An 18,120-nucleotide genomic window follows, 5' to 3' on the forward strand; every position below is an offset into this window, starting at 1 on the left:
TCTCCCATCAGGTTTTCTGTTTGTTCCCTTTTGTTTGCTTGTCTTACAATAAATCAGTTTCTCCCTTCAGCACCATGCACTTGAATCCTACCCTTTACTACCGCCTGACAATTTAGTTTAAGTGTGAACAAAAATAGCTGAGAGAATCCCGTTTTCTTTCACCTCTGGGATGAGGAAAATCAATTTTAATTTGATCCATCAAGAGTAAATGACATTTCATTATTGAAGTGCACAATGTCTGGTTTTGAAGCTTTATGAATTGGCTGATCTCTGTCCTTTGTGGTCTGTGCCCTATATAGCTGCCATTGTGTGGGTACTAGGTACTGTAGGTGGCAGACTACCAGATGGCAGATGAACAGCCACAGGATGCAGGGAGGCTTGTGTCTCTTGCTCTCAAGGCAATTCCTCAACCTCATGATTCTTCAGGGTCTTACACACATGCCTCACCTTCGTCACCATAAAACCCTCACTGAGAAAACAGAGACTTAAGACACTGCTCACCCACACAGATTTTATAATGTTCACTTCACCTAGGTCACACAGTCAAACGTGCTGATGGTGATTTTCTAACAACTAATGCCGCACTGTGAAAGCATTGTAGCTCAGGGGTATCCAATCCTGGTCCTCGAGGGCCGTTATCCTGCATGTTTTACATGTGTCCCTCTTCCAACACACCTGATTCAAATGATAAGCTTATCATCAAGCTCTGCAGAAGACTGATAATGACCGTCAGGTGGACTGGAACAAGAAAATATCTAAAACATGCAGGATACCGGCCCTCAAGGAACAGGATTGGACACCCCTGGTGTAGCTAATATACAGTTTATGAACTAACCATCTATGTTTCACAGGCTATATGAAAGGTATTCCATAATGCAAAAAGTTGAATATTTATTTTAACAATCACAAAAATGCTTTTGTTGTCAGCGGTGTTTTAATCTTTAGTTCAGTGGTTCCCAACCTTTTTTGACTTGTGACCCCATTTTAACATAACAAATTTTTGGCAACCCCAGACATTCAAAACAGAGACTTTTTGTTTTGCTAAAATTAATTTGTTTGTAATCACATAATAGTTTGCCATACTATGTTGCAAGTAGTTTTAGACAGCATTTAGTCTATGTAATATATATAATTATGGACGGAGGCAGAAAAACCAGGTCGAGATTACTGCACAAAGTGAGAATTTTATTTTCCTTGGTCAGGATATGTACAGTCAGTCCAGCTTGTATTGATAAGGCTGACAATTAATACTGAACAAACAATAACTCAAACTATGAATTATGAAAAAGCTGCAGCATCTTAAACCAACCACAATGAACATTTGAAAGATAAACAGTATCACAGTGCTTCAGTTTCGGTTTCAGTTTGTCATGTCTTTTATGGATTGGGATTGTCTCTGTTAACTCACCATATATATATATATATATATATATATATATATGTTTTTTTTTTGGTTTTTTTTAATCAGTAATTTTTTTTTTTTTTAATCAATAACTAGAAATTTCAGGCGACCCCATTTGAATTCCCGGCGACCCCATGTGGGGTCCGAACCCCAAGGTTTTTTTAAAAAAATATTTTATTTTGGTTTTCAGATTTTCATTTTACAAATAAAGAAAAAGAACAATGGAATAAACAAATGTAACAAATACTGCCCCCCTCCCCTGCTCACTCAAAGAACAAAAAAAAAAAAAAAAAAGGGAGACTCCTGCTCTTACTTTTTGTTCAAAAGGACACATGGCATGACACAATAAGACCAGTTAAGTTACAATTGCACCTACATAGTCTAAGTAAGGTTGCCAAATTCTAACAAAAGTTTTATATGACTTTCTTAGGCTATATGTTATTTTTTCTAAAGGGACACAACTGTTCATCTCTGTGTACCATTTGGTTAAAGGAATGGGAGAATCAGACTTCCATGTAGCAGCAATAATTTTTCTAGCTACTGCCAAGGCTATTTCGAGGAATTTTGTTTGATATTTGTTTAGTGGTTCATTAATCTTCATAAAATTGCCAATTCGACAGATTTCAGGATCCATGGGTATTGAACTCTTGGTAACATTAGACAAAATATCACACAGGCCCAGCCAAAAATCTCTGACTTTCACACACAACCAAGTACAATGTAAAAATGAACCAATTTCTACTGCGCATCGGAAGCATACATCAGAGAGTTCAGGTTTAGACCTATGGATTTTTTCTGGAGTCAGATATAACTGATGCAGAAAGTTGTAATGGATAAGCCTATATTTTGAGTTTATAGTGGCTGATATGCTGTTCTCACACAAATCGGACCAGAGGGCGTCTTCAATTGTGATGTTTAAGTCTGATTCCCACCTTTCTTTGGATTTATAAATCTTTGGTTTAGGACATTCTTTTATCAAAACAGAGTACACTTTAGAAATAAATTTACATGGGTCACCATTATGCAACAATTTTTCAAATTCCGTGAGGTTGGGTAACACAGTATTCTTGCTCAATGTGCTGCTTAGAAATGATCGTAATTGGAGAAAACAAAAAAAGGTCTTGTTAGGCAAATTATATTTACCGAACCCCAAGGTTGAAAAACACTGCTTTAGTTCTAAACATTTTTCAATCAGGTTTAGGCAATATAGAACTGCAGTCTGTCAGTGTATCATATTCTGAGATCATATTTGTACATGACATTATCTGTAATATGTAGGCTATGCTATGTAGGCTAATATAGCACCTGCAAAACAAAGTGTACAAAGTGCTTTGACAGTTAAAGAAAAAGTAAAGAGGGTATTATATTGAGATATGATATTATAAGATAACAAAATGATACGAGAAAACCTAGAATATGTTAAAACAGAAGACTGGGATTAGGATGGTACATATAACAAATATGCATCTGAGACTAAGATTATACTCCATATACCCAGGCGCGTGCACACATAGGGTCAAAGTAAGCTTGAGCCCCTGCCCTTTTTGCCTCATAGAAAAAGTGCTGTTTTGATTTTTTTTAAAAATAAATTCCTGTTCTGCATAGGGAAGTAAAAGAAAACAGTGGGATAAAAACACCATGGTTATCTATCGTACACATTACCTTGTAATAGCATGTCACGGTATTGTGTTGAGTCTAAGGACGCTTTCACACAGTGTACCCATGTCTGTATCATACGTTTGACCCTAAAGTCCATGTAATTTTATTAGTGTGAATGCAAATATTCCATGCTCGAGTACTGTGCCCAAGTCCAGTTGAGATGGTAGTCCTGGGCACAGACTGCGTGGACCCCAGCACAGTACGTTGCTGTGTGAAAGCGATCCATGCCTGAGACAGGAAGTAACCTAATCACCACTTCGACAGTGGAAGTGACCTAATCACCATAAGACCATACACGACGCTCCTGTTGTCTCCTGAAAAAGCCTCAGACCCATGGGGCATGGGCTTGCCTTACTGACCAAACCACTCAGTGATATATCAGGGACGCTCAAGGTCGCTCTACTTCACTTTGCCTCAAACAGGTTACCAGATAGACAAGTATTGCTGCCATTGTAGACAAATGACCAGAATAGTCGCTCAGTCGATTATGTAGGGTTTGTCTTCTTCTGACTCCCGCATTTATTAGATAGCGACAGAATCCCTTCCACACCCCCACCTACTGTTTCAGCCCTGTAACACCCACTCGTACTTGGGCACAGGCTGCAGTATGTGCTTGTGAACACAACATTTGCGGGACAGGTGCAAACATATCCAAGTACAGTTCGGACTCAGGTACGCTGTGTGAAAACACCCTAAAGCAGCCTCTCTGTCTCTCTCTGTTGTCTCTCACTGAGGGGCAGGGCTGCTCCTGCTCACATGCATGTCCAGAGAGAGAGAGAGGGAGAGAGAAAGTGAGAGAGATACAAGCCATGGCTGCATCTACACTCCATTTGTAGTTATTGCACAGATGACACGTGACAGTGGAGTGACTTCAACCTTTGTGAGTTAGAAAGCCAAACTCCCCCTCTAGCATTACTTGAATGTATTGAGGACAGCAGAAACAGGAGGAATCATTGACTCCACTTGATTTTACTGACAATTTACATTTGTTTCTAGATAGAATTTATTGTGACTTTGCTACTGTGAATGTTTCTATGGTAGGAAAAGCAAACTTAAACAGCAGTCACAGAAATAATTTTTTGGTTTTGTAGCATTTTTGGATGTGTAGCCTGTCCTTTTTTTTTTTTAAATGAAAGCTGCATTAATGTGCACCTTGGGGAAAATATATTAGCCTTAGCCTACCAGTTGGGAAGTTATGACTCTGTTTTGGGAAGTTGGGAAATTGTTCTAGCTTACTGTCTAGCTAATAGAGGTCTCAGCTATGTTAGCTATGCTACATCAACGACAAATTAAAGCCGCAAGCGGCATCTAAAGGCCCTCCCCACGGGCACGTCCAGTACAAGCATGTCCATCGTTCAGCAGGTGGCACTCTAGCACCAAATTTTAATGTCTTCTGATGAATGGGTGTAGGCCTGGGAGGTTGACAATTGACTCAAATTTGAGGTAAATCAGTGTTCATATGTACGGACTAAAGACATTTTTGTATAAGTAAATCTGTAGGGGGCGCTATGCAGCCAAAATTCAATTTGTTCCATTGAATAGGTGTAGGCCTGGGAGATGTACCACTCAGTCAAATTTGAGCCAAATCGGTGTTTGTATGTCCAAACTGATGCAATTTTTGCAAAGGTAAATTGTAGGGGGCGCTATTGTGTGAATTTTCAATGTCTTCTGACAAATGGGTGTAGGCCTGGGAGACTGACAACTGATTCAAATTTGAGCCAAATAGGTGATCGTATGTCCAAACTGAACCACTTTTAGTTAAATTAAATTTGTAGGGGGCGCTATGTAGCCAAATTACAAATTTTTCAGATGAATGGGTGTAGGCCTGGGAGATAGACCACTGACTCAAATTTGAGCCAAATTGGTGTTCTAATGTCCGAGCTGAAGCAATTTTTGTAAAGATAACTTTGTAGGGGGCGCTGTAGCGCAAAATTAAAATTTCTTCCAATAAATGGGTGTAGGCCTGGGAGATTGACAAGCAACTCAAATTTGAGCCAAATCGGTGATTGTATGTCCGAACTGATGCAATTTTCGTAAAGGTGAATTGTAGGGGGCGCTATTGTGTGAATTTTCAATGTCTTCTGACAAATAGGTGTAGGCCTGGGAGACTGACAAGCGACTCAAATTTGAGCCAAATCGGTGTTTGTAAGTCTGAGCTGAAGCAATTTTTGTAAAGGTAACTTTGTAGGGGGCACTATAGTGCAAAATTTTAATTTCTCCCAATAAATGGCTGTAGGCCTGGGAGATTGACAAGTGATTCAAATTTGAGCCAAATCGGTGATTGTATGACCAAAATGATGCAAGATTTGTAAAGGCAAATTTCTGAAAAAACTTTGCAAATTTGCGATCTCCTTGCACAAAAACGGTATAACTGATCCAAAAAATTCGGCTAAGTTTTGATGCCCCACTTCTCTAGATACTGTACATCGATTCTGAGCTCATTCAGCCAAACGCCCAAGGAGGAGATAGTTAAAATATGACGTCAGCGAAAACGCTGACTCAGCATTTTGGAAATTTCAATCCAATTTGGCCGACTAAGGGTTGGTTTAGGGGAGTGGCCATAATAATATTTTTTGTTTGTCTCCTCATGATGAATCTCTGTACCGATTTTCGTGGCTCTGCGACAAACTTTACATTGGACATGCTCCCATTGGCATAATGTATTTCCACTTTTCAAGGGGGCGCTGCCACAACATTTCTTTACCGACATCTACGAAACCTACATGTAAATTCAATTTCACACACTTCTGAATTTTGGGCAAAATTTGGTGAGTTTTCGTAAATGTTCAGGGGGTCAAATTTGAGCTCAAAGAGCAGGAGAAGAAAAATAAATAAATAAATAAATAAATAAATAAATATCTGAGCAAGAACAATATAGCCGTGTCTATGGCAACCACATATTTGGCCTTATTTGAAAGCTCTCAGGTCCCCCACATGTCTGTGGGGTCAGATGTCATGTGTCGTGCACTTACACACATGACTGACCCCAACTGGGCGTGTCCCATTGACTCCCATTCATTCCAAGCAGGTCTAAATATGTGGTTTGTGCATGTCATGTACATCTACAGAAAGGTCTCAGTGCCGTGAATGTGAATGTGTGAGAGTGGCGACAGTGGCGAAAGACAACCGTGTCACTGGTGATTTCGTCCCCATGCGCCCACTGCAGACTCAATAGGCCCTGCGCCGACTTTACTCGACTCGGGCCTAATCATTGAGATCAACATGTTGACTGCAGTCCTGTAAGCATGCAGGCTTTCTCTACAGACTAAACAGTAACTGTTTTTGTAGTATTTCTGTATTTTTGTCAGTGTTCAATGTTTCACTATTCAATGTTCATGTGTTACATTCTTTATCTTCAACAATAAATAGACTGATAATAAGCCAAAGTTTTATGGCTTTTTAGAATTGCAGCTGAATTGCATGTCTTCCAAACCTCAGTACTATGATACATTCTCACAATAATTTGTTGACACAGACGAAACAGCAATTACATATCACTCACAGCTACACAGGCAGCTATGTTGTTAGCTATCTATGGCTACTTTATTAATTTAACATTAAGCCACATAATGTGTTATTACGGCCTGAAAAAAATTTGGCGCACACATACTGCCCTTTTCTGACTTTGAGCCCTTGCCCCTCTATAATCCTGTGCATGTCCTTGCATATACCCTGTATCGTGAGTTACCAACCTTGGTCCTCGAGAGCTACTATGCAGGATAGTGGCTCTCGAGGACTAGGGTTGGTGACCCCTGCCCTTACGCAATATGTTAGAGTCTCGTTGAGGTGGTGCAGCTTTTATTTTGATAGAGTATTCCGGATACACTATGTCTAGTGTCTAGGGCTGTGCGTTGCAGGCGGCGCGTGCTCGGTTGGAAAGAGTGACCGCAGAAGCAACTGGAGGAAACAGCGGACACGGACGGACGCCCTCGCTCGTCTTCCCTTTGTGTCTAGCGGCTGGCTCCAAATGGCAACGACAGCGGACGACCAGCGGGAACTGGCGGATGTCGCTGCACTGGCCACGCACCACGGCTGCCACCACCACAACAGTAACAACAACAACAACAACAACAATAATAATAATAACAACAAAGACAGCGAGGCGGGAGAGACCGCGACCTCAGCCCCCGCTAGCACGACCGAACCGGGCGGAACGGCGACGCAAAGCGTCGGCAACTGCTCCGTCATAAACCCCACCGGGGGGAATAACGGGAAGTGGGTTCGCCTGAACGTCGGCGGTACCGTGTTCCTCACGACGCGACAGACCCTCTTAAAAGAGCAAACTTCTTTTCTGTACCGGCTCTGCCAGCAACAGGACCTGCACTCCGACACGGTGAGTCCCGACAGGACACTCCGGTCCCCGGGCAACTCGGAAAAATACACGGTATAACCTTGTTACAGCAGCGTAACGTATGTTTATAGCTCTTATCTTACACATTGGTGGTTATGTCTTAAATACTTCCACTCACATTTAAAGTTGATTACAGGGAGCTGATGTGTTTAATATTCCAAACACTCCCAAACACAAGCCTTAAGGCAGTACAATACAGTTATGCACAAGCAGTTAGTGCTCACACACAGCCTACTTTTGTTGCATCCCCGTGTTTTGATAGACATTGCTGTTGTTTCCAGTGTTTATTTCCTGTAACCTAACGAAAAGGATTTATACCAATGTGTGTGCACATTGTGGCTTCAAAGAGAGTCTAGTTGTTATAAAATGAAAGACCGAATGATTAGATGATAATAACCAGTTTTAAGAGTGGTTCTTTACTTACTTATAAATTTAATAGATATTACCGACCCTGTTTAAAAGGAAGAGGTAATTTAACCAGTTTATTTACTTAACTGAAATAATGTGGCATATTTAATTAGTTTTTTTCATTTCCTTTTCAGTTTTTTTATGTTTGAAACGGGAGGAAAATCCTGAAACACATGTTTAAACCAACACTGCACAGTCACATTTGCTTGTCATATTTTGATTTTTTGTTACAGAATGGAAATATTAAATTTCTAGCACTGAAAAACGTTTTTGTCCAGTTACATTTTCACTTGCCTTAGTGTGGGCAGCGTTACATTCCATTTATATTTACACACATTATTTCATTTGGGTACATTTCATTGCCGGTAACTAGATACTTACCAACACTGATTGTAACTTACTTGCACTATTGTCTGTTTATAGCTGTAGGTATCACATGAGTTTTTTACAGTGTCCTCCTGAACGTACATGCCTGCAACTCCAGAACATGCACACTGATGGCTAATAACTAGTTTATATATATATATATATATATATATATATATATATATAATGGCAGTCCGGTCCTTGTATGACCGAAGCAGGAGCCTGGTTCGCATTGCCGGCAGTAAGTCAGACCTGTTCCAGGTGCATGTTGGACTCCGGCAGGGCTGCCCTTTGTCACCGGTTCTGTTCATCATCTTTATGGACAGAATTTCTAGGCGCAGCCAAGGGCCGGAGGGGGTCCGGTTTGGGGACCACAGGATTTCATCTCTGCTTTTTGCAGATGACGTTGTCCTGTTGGCCTCACTGAACCTGGACCTTCAGCGTGCCCTGGGGCGGTTTGCAGCCGAGTGTGAAGCGAGCAGGATGAGGATCAGCACCTCCAAATCCGAGGCCATGGTTCTTGACCGGAAAAAGGTGGTCTGCCCTCTCCGGGTCGGTGGGGAATCTTTGCCCGAAGTGGAGGAGTTTAAGTATCTTGGGGTCTTGTTCCCGAGAGAGGGAAGGATGGAGCGTGAGACTGACAGACGGATCGGTGCAGCATCTGCAGAGATGCAGTCGCTGTACCGGTCGGTTGTTGTAAAGAAGGAGCTGAGCTGAGAGGCGAAACTCTCGATTTACTGGTCAATCTACGTTCCTACCCTCACCTATCGTCATCAGCTTTGGGTCATGACCGAAAGGACAAGATCCCGGATACAAGCGGTCGAAATGAGTTTCCTCCACAGGGTGGCTGGGTGCACCCTTAGGGATAGGGTGAGGAGCTCAGTCACCAGGGAGGAGCTCGGAGTAGAGCCACTGCTCCTCCGCGTCGAGAGGGGCCAGCTGAGGTGGCTCGGCCATCTGTTTCGGATGCCTCCTGGACGCCTCCCTGGGGAGGTGTTCCGGGCATGTCCCACCGGGAGGAGACCTTGGGGAAGACCCAGGACACGTTGGAGAGACTATGTCTCTCGGCTGGCCTGGGAACGCCTCGGGGTCCCCCCGGAAGAGCTGGAGGAAGTGTCTGGGGAGAGGGAAGTCTGGGTGTCCCTGCTTAGACTGTTACCCCCATGACCCGGCCCCAGAAGAAGCGGAAGATAATGGATGGATGGATGGATGGATATATATATATATATATATATATATGTGTGTGTGTGTGTGTGTGTGTGTGTACATATATATGTGTGTGTGTACATATATATATATATATATATATATATATATATATATATATATATATATATAAAATTTTGTAGAGTGGATGTAGCTTGAGTCAGATGGGTGAACACGTGCCTGCTCTTATGCAGGGTGCTGCACAGTGAGGAACATTACAGCTGGCATCTTAGAGAGGGAGACAGAGAGAGAGATGTATTGCATGTGTCTTAGTCACATGCAGGCTGAACACACCATAAGGCTGACGAGACTCATGAATGATTCAGATTTCTATTTTGCTGCTGCCTTTGATATTGGTCACACAGGGACAGAATGGGCATGCTCTTAGCCTGCGGTCTACTGTAAGTTGACGTTTTGCTGCTGGTAGGTGAAAATCTCACATCTCAAAAATGTCAGTGTATTCAGCAACTGTAAGAAAATAAGTGATGAGTGGCAATACTATGGAAAGGTGCCTTGACAGTTTACTATCAGACATCGCAATGGTATGGTGAGTGTCTTAAAGGTCTAAGAAGCAGTAATGCCACATGATGCTTAACTAGCTGTTTAATGTGAAATAATAAAGGCAATTGAAAAGAAATTACACAAAATTAATTAGCAGTCTCAGCTAAAAGTTATATTAGGATCCACAGTACTGTTAAAGAAGTAGTACGCAGTTAACACTGAGATAATTAATTTTTTTCAAAATGCAGGTCTCTCTCTGTCTTAAGCACTGTCCTCTAGACAAGCACAGACTTATGCAAGTGTGTCATATGTGTAGCTTCATATGAAGTTGCAACTGACATGTTGTGGAGAAGAATTGCAAGCTTGAAATTTATCCTGAGGGCAGTGCAATTGTGAAGTTCACCCCGTCTATGAAAAGCTTGGCTGATATTAATGTTTTTTACTGCATTATTGTCGGACTACCCTTTAGGTTCATTTTTACAAGTTCCTGTTACTTTTGGGTTTTATTGTAATGTAGATGGATTTTGCCAATTAAGGGATGTACGGTTAGCTGGACATAACTGTAAGTCAATATTGTGAAATAAACAACAAATATTCTAAAACTGACTGAGTGAGTGGTTGCTAAGGAAAAGACAGTGCTGAAGAATGGGTTACTTCTTATATTATTGTTGTTGTGCTCACAAGCTTAGCCTGGAATCTGTTAGCATTTAAGGAGTTTTACTGCTGACAGTGAAAGGTATATTGGGAAACTCTCAGTTACTTTATTATGACATTGTTTAAGATATTAGTCTAACCATATTCTATATTGTACTCTCACAGTCATGCTTACTGTACAGTTTATAATGTTATGTGTGGATTTCCTTTATGTTGATTTAACGAACCTTTCACACTGCAGAGAGGTGCTGGTGTGAAGCTTACAACTGAAGCATAGATAGTATTAGAATGAAGAGATGCTCCACTCAGTGGTCAGAATTACAACTCCAGTTCTAAAAAGTGGGGATGTTGTGTAAAATGTAAATAAAATTAGAATACTAAGATGACTAAGATTTTCACATATAATAAATAATCCTTATTTTACAACATAAACATATTTTGTATTTGATAGCAGCAATATGTTTTCAAAAACTTGGGACAGGCCAACAAAGAGTTAGAAAAAACTGTGGAAACACTCTGCTTTAGAGATGAGACGTCTCACTGTTTAGAGTGAGTCTTGTCTGTAGACAGTAAAGTTTGTGGTGATGTGGCTCAGCAAAATAAACGATGGTGGTTGGTCTGTTAAGAAATGGGAAACAGTGCATTTGTAGGACATCAATTAAGAACAACATTCTCAGACCAATGACATAAAGTCTTCTGTTATGGGCTCCTTTCTCTAAGCCTGATTACAGTCATATAACATGAATTACAGTATGCTGAAAAGTTATGATGAACACAGTATGGTAATGCATAAAACAGTAATGCACCCAGTGATACTAACCACAGTTCAAGCTCATGGAAATGCACGTCTGGTCTGCAGAATCCTCAGTAGAGGAACAGATGTTTCTTAAACTGTGCAGATTAAACCCACCAGAAGTGGAGTTGGGAGGTTTTTCACAACAGCGGTGCTGACTGTTACCCTGCTGCAGCACTAGGCTCTGTGGAAAGAATATTCCCTTGTGACCTTCAGTTGCGACCTTACAGGAGCTCCCTCTGCATCGCCTGAAGACACACACGGTCACACTGAATCGCTCTCTACTACACACACAAACACCTCCGTTGATTCCCCTCATTGCGTCCTCTCTCATCCTCACTCTCAACAACTGACTCACTCTGAATGCATATCGCACATTCATCTTCACTCCCCAGCTACCTATCACAAACTCTTACATGAATAGCATATGAGAGACTTAAATCAAATGTTTTATTTAGTTTTATTCTGGCATCCTATAAATGGGAACATAGCAGTAGGCAAAGCTCTGAATCCTCTTAGAGCTATGACTTTGAACGAGCTGCCATGGTGTGGCAGAACTGCTTTTTGTCAGCCTGTCTGAAGCAATATTTAGTATTTGTACAGGAAAGCATGGTGCTAAAACCTTTTTATGTCATTACAAGGGGTTCTGCTGGTTGATAAAGGAGACATGCACTGTCTGCTATTCTCTTGTGTACGTCATTATGTTGTTTCCCTCACCACACACACAAAAGCCCAATCCTTTGTATTATATACAGCAATACTGATGTTCAAAGTCAAGACCAAAATATCAGTTGCTGCCAGAAGGAATTGTTGCAGCAGAAATATTCATCAGACAGGACGTGAGATGCATGTAGAGCAAGCAGGTTGAGTCAGAGGCAACTTAATGCAGTTTGGTTTGAAAATCAGTGTGTATATGAAATACTGTCTTGTGTGTATCAATAATAATTGCACTTAACCTATAAAAGCACTCAGGCTGCGTCTAATGACAAAATTCTTTGTCAATTAATCCTCAATTGATCAGTTTGTTGTTTAGTTGATAAAATATCAGAATATGGTGAAAACAATGTTTAGTTTCACCTAAAGTCCATGATGATGTCCTAAAATGCATTGTTTGAACCACAACACCAAACTATTCTCTTGTTGTAGAGGAATAAAGAAACCAGAAACAAATCGAAGAAGGTTCCATCAGAGAAAGCAGTTGCTTAGCCATCTTAATTGATTATCAAAATAGCAGATAATTTAATAATTGACAACTAATCTATCAATGATTGCAGCTCTAGAAAGTACTGAAGTCAGTGTTTTTATACAGTGAGTTTAAGTTCAGAAGCATGAATCAGTACACACAGCTGTGAGTGCACACAAGCATGAATGATAGATCAGATTGGTTACACAGTTAACCAGGAAACAAGATCAGTCTCATTCATGAATGTACTGTTTTCTAAAGGCACAGATGCCACTTTGTGCAGTTTATTTTTTTCAGATTGTAAAACAAGTGAAGTCTTGGAAACACTATGGTAGATATTGTGTTGCTCCAGACAGTGGGAGTCACCAGATCACATTCCCCTCTTAAGGATTCTCACTTCATGGTTCTTTTGCAGACATGATGAATGAAACGTGTTCTCTCAGAATTAAGTAAAATGCTGTTTTAGAATTAGTACTGGACATATATGAATCGTATTGAAAAGTGACTTTTAGGGGTTTGATGCAGTCTTAGACTCTTGATAAGAAGTGGACATGACTGCTCTCATTTGCTTTTGGACGGCTCTTTTTCAACTCTCATATTCTTTAGGAGATAAGTGGTAGATCCTGTACAGTTCTGTCTTGTGAAGAAGTGAACATGAGCACAGCTTATGATTGATTATATTGAACCATATTCAGCTAAGTAAAAATAAGAGCCAACTAGAGGTGGGTGATATACAGTTGTCCTCAAAATTATTCATACCCCTGCCATTTTTTGTAACTTTTTGTTTTTGTGATGAAATGAATGAGTTTTGTCAAGTTTGTTTGTGTCTTATATGTGATACACAAGTGAGGAAAGAAGAACAAATGATACTTGGAGAAATACTTTATTTCAGGAGTATTTTATTAGAGGATTTCTAAAAAACACCATGTTCAAAATTATTCATACCCTAGGTTTATTAAGTCCGAAGTCTTTTCTTAATAGTCAATAGAGTAGCCTTTTTTCTTGATAATGGTTCCTGTAAGTGTCCATAAGTTCTCTTCTGTCTCCTGTGGGGTTTTGGTCCACTCTTCCTGGACCGAAGCCTCCAGCTGGGTCCGGTTGGATGGTCTCCTACCCATCACTCTGGTCTTTAGCTCCCTCCACAGATCCTCTAAATGATTTAGGTTAGGACTTTGACTGGGTCATGTCCTTGAACCACTACTGCACTACCTTGGTGGTATGCTTGGGGTCAGTGTCCTGCTGGGACGTCCAATCAGGACCAGTCTAGAGTTTCTCAGCACTTTCACGCTGTCATCCAGGACGTTGTTATAATTATGTTAAATTCATGATGCCTTGTAACTTCATGGGGTTTCCAGTGCCACTAGCAGAGAAGCATCCTAGCATTATAGGTTATAACCATAGCATTATGTTGCCACCAAAATAACCGAGGTATGAAGGTATCACAGACAACCATTCAGCCAGTATTGCACAAAGGAGTTCTCCATGGATGCAGACACAGGAAGATGACATGACTCAGGATGAAACATCAGGAGGCTCATCTGGCATTTCCTAGAACTCTTCTTAACCAAGATCCAAGCTTTTGGTCATCAATCCAGTGATTTGATGAAACAAAGATGGAGTTGTTTGGCCACATGGATGTTGACTGCATCTGAAGGAAGCAAGGAGAAGAACGCAAGCTGAACACAGCCCCAACCATCAAGCATGGTGGTGGCAACATAATGCTATGGGGTTGCTTTTCTGCAAGTGGCACCGAGAACCTCATCAAGATACAGGGCATCATGAAAAAGGAGGATTATATCAACATCCTGGATGACAATGTGGAAGTGTCTGCTGAGAAACTCTAGATTGGTCCTGACTGGACGTCCCAGCAGGACACTGACCCCAAGCATACCATCAAGGTAGTGCAGTAGTGGTTCAAGGACATGACCCAGTCAAAGCTCTGACCTAAATCATATAGAGAATCTGTGGAGGGAGCCAAAGACTAGCGTGATGGGTAGGAAACCATCCAACCGGACCCAGCTGGAGGCTTTGGTCCTGGAAGAGTGGACCAAAACCCCACAGGAGACAGAAGAGAACCTGTGGACACTTACAGGAACCATTATCAAGAAAAAAGGCTACTCTATTGACTATTAAGAAAAGACTTGGGACTTAATAAACCTAGGGTATGAATAATTTTGAACATGGCATTTTTTTAGAAATCCTCTAATAAAATACTCCTGAAATAAAGTATTTTTCCAAGTATCATTTGTTCTTCTTTCCTCACTTGTGTATCACATATAAGTCACAAACAAACTTGACAAAACTCATTCATTTCATCACAAAAACAAAAAGTTACAAAAAATGGCAGGGGTATGAATAATTTTGAGGACGACTGTATATCTCCTACGATAATATTGCAAATGTTGATTTGACGATGTGCAATTTTACATTATCGAGGATTCATACTGTCTCAAAAAGAAAACAAACAGACGGTGCATAGACAGTACAGGAGAGGTGCATGAAAGTCCTCATTGGCCGAATGTGTGCCTCAAAAGCCAATCAGTGGACAGGATTTAGTCTTGTGGTGACTCTGTGGCAACCAAAACACCACAACGTCTCACACGGAGGAAATACACAGGAGTCTCCCGTCTCAACGAATGATTTAATAGCGAGACGTGGGTCCACATTACTAGCCTGGAAATGGTTCGTTCTTGACAAGACTGACATCCATCAAAATGACATTATATGCAAGATATGCCAAAAAACAATCCCCGTGAAGAGTAGTTCAACAAATCTGTTCCACCACTTGCAAACAAAACATACAGAAGAGTAGGAGGAATATTAAAACTTCACAACTCTACAAGCATGAATACAGCTACAGAAAAGATGAGTAAATCTGCACAACACACTCCGCAAACCCTTGCCGAGTCATTCAGCAAAGCGTAATGTATGTTTGTGTGCATGTTTTGCAGAAGATGTATGAAGCACTTTAAAAAAAAAAAAACAAGGGCTGTTCTGAAATACTGTCTATCCATAGATGTCCTGGTAAGCAAGTAGAATTTTACAGCATTTTTTGTTAAAAAAAAAAAAAAAAGAAAGAAAGAAATTCACATTTTAAAGGATGTCATGCGATTATTTCTGGGACATTTAAAAAAAAATATCAAGATTTTTTTTTTTGCCAATATTGCCCACCCCTAGATCAAACATAAATCTTTGAAAGTGTATTTTTTGTAGACAAGTCAGAAGAAAATTGACTTTGTTTGAGCCCTTTGTCTAACAATCGCAGGCATCTGACAGCACAAACCTTGTATAAAAGAGTAAAAGTAATGGGAAAATGGGGGGGGGGGTGATAATTATAATAGTTACTGGTTAAACAATACCATTGTATTAATGTCTTATTATTTTATTTAGACCATATTAATCTACTTTCATCCATTCAGACATTGGTCTCAACCCTTCTGACCATGCCCACTCAGGAGACAGGAAGGGAAGAACCACTGGTGCGACAAACATTGCACCATCTTTAAATATAGAGAATCTTTGGATTGCTTTTTGATTGCCCCCCCTCTTGGCTCTGTGGGGCAGAAGTTACAGTTTTTGATCCTGAGGAAGTGTGACGGGTGATGGCTGAGGTAACATTAAATGGTAGCTTACTAATACAGTAACAGGATTAACATTTGTGTAAGAATATCAATTAATTGGCTTGTTATTTGTATCATATTAACCACACAGTCAAGCAGTCTGCCGAAAAAAACTCCAAAACATTTTATTAAATGAAAAGAAGCTCAGGGAGTCACAACAGGCGATTGAGGTGCCAAGCACACCTGCCACTGAGAGCTTCACACAGCAGGCGTCATAGTCTTCTGTTAGCCCCAGAATTCTGTTATTTGAGCATTCATCATTCTACGGGAGCCAGGTTTGTTTTGTTTTTTTGTTTGTTTGTTTGTTTGTTTTTTTGGGGGGGGCAGCGTCTTATGGCAATCAGTGGTATTATGCTTAAAGATGCTTTCACATCAGATTCACTTTCAAGCTGTGATCCTTGCCCCTTGTTCTTACCCAGCTGATACCAGGCAGTTATTTTGTACATTGAATAATCTGACGCTCAATCAGAGTAGCAGTTCACTTTGTGGCTGAAGCATTTTATCCCTGGCTCCCCAACTCTAATCCACTGGCATTGGTGCTTTTGTGCTCAGGGTTCCTCAGCTGTTTTTAAACCCATGCACACGCTCTGTCTGGCTAAGTCTGACTATTTTAATGAGATTACTAGCACCTCAGCTGCCCTGCCTCCCTTGCAAACCAAACCCAGGGCTCTCTGCTGCTAATACCACTCAAGCCGACCTCATGTCATCTCAAGCCAGTTACATTATTTAGTCTTAACACCTAGATGATGGTCACTGAACAGGTTTAGTGGAGCAGCCTCTCCCGTACTGTAGCCACATAATCGTATTATCACAGATGATTATCAATGCTTTCATTGATATTATCAAATAGGAGGAGCTTTGCATAGGCTGCCACTGTGAAACAGGTTTGCTGTGCAAATAACAACTTGCTCTTACTATTTTAAAATCCTGATATCACAGAATCCACCACATGCCTGAACTCGCTTTATCACCCTGTGAGATGTCTGATACAAAGTGCAGCAACACAAGGAATTATGAAAATTATGTTAGAGCCAAAATTTGTATATGAACATATTGTGCTTGAGCTGTAAGAACTTGCTTGAATATCATAGTCAGAATACAAATCATAGCCTTTAGTTAAATTATACTAAAGAAGACCTGATGGTAAGAATCCTGGAATCAAATTCACATTCATGAAAGTTGAACCACAGCCGGACTTTTATTGCCAAAGGACAGATAGTAGTGAAAAAATAAATGAGTAAAAAAACAAACAAAAAAAAATTGTTAAAACTAAAAACTGCAATGACCAGTTCAACCCAAATTTGAAATTAAATGCAGTCACAGGTCAAGTTGGTTTCTTTTTTGTTTCAAACAATAGCAAATTTGACTTTAATTTTTTCCCAGAGTGGCCCTTAACATTAGGGGTGTAACAGTACATAAAAATTTCGGTTCGGTACGTTTTTGGTACAGGGGTCTTCAGTTCCATACATTTTTGATACGTTTTCGGTCTAGTGAAGGAGACCAGTGAAGGGGTCTTCACCAGTGAAAACTATGAAATTTTGATTAAAAATTGGAGTCATTATTTGTAGGTTATTATGCTGTTATTTTACTTGAGATCACAATTGGGCTGAATGTGGAACCTGAGCTAAAAGAACACCTTTGACTCTTAATAATTTTAGTATAATTTTTGCACTTTTCAAATTCATACTATGGGCCAAATTAGAACCATTGCCCTTTTGGTAAGTTTGCCACCCCTGCTATAGTGCATCTATGGACAGGTCTGACCAGGGATTATGTAAGGGGTGCATCCCATGCTGTACATACCTCACAATGAATACGTGCACAACATACGACTGTACAGACTGAAAGTAAAACTTAAGACACTTTACGAATTCCCTAAAGGCCCCCGCAGAGTCGGGCATACTCGAGGCAGACTCAGTGCGGACCCAAAGTGGATGTCCACCGGACACGTCCGTGCAAAGCAGGCGTCCATGCGGA

General features: G+C 40.6%; 1 protein-coding gene across 7 annotated transcripts in view; it reads left to right on the forward strand.

Moving 5' to 3' along the window:
• The first annotated feature begins 6,913 nt into the window (after positions 1–6,913).
• Positions 6,914–18,120, forward strand: part of kctd17 (potassium channel tetramerization domain containing 17) — a 62,141-nt gene continuing 50,934 nt past the window's right edge. For 6 of the 7 annotated variants that reach the window (XM_030122051.1, XM_030122055.1, XM_030122056.1 and 3 more), the window contains exon 1: positions 6,914–7,394. In XM_030122051.1, the coding sequence (XP_029977911.1) occupies positions 7,029–7,394 (366 nt within the window). In that variant the 5' untranslated portion in view covers positions 6,914–7,028. The remainder of the gene's footprint in view (positions 7,395–18,120) is intronic. The other variant, XM_030122053.1, reaches the window with a different exon arrangement.

Source organism: Sphaeramia orbicularis, chromosome 19, assembly GCF_902148855.1.
Source record: "Sphaeramia orbicularis chromosome 19, fSphaOr1.1, whole genome shotgun sequence".
NCBI classification, from domain to species: Eukaryota; Metazoa; Chordata; class Actinopteri; order Kurtiformes; family Apogonidae; genus Sphaeramia; species Sphaeramia orbicularis.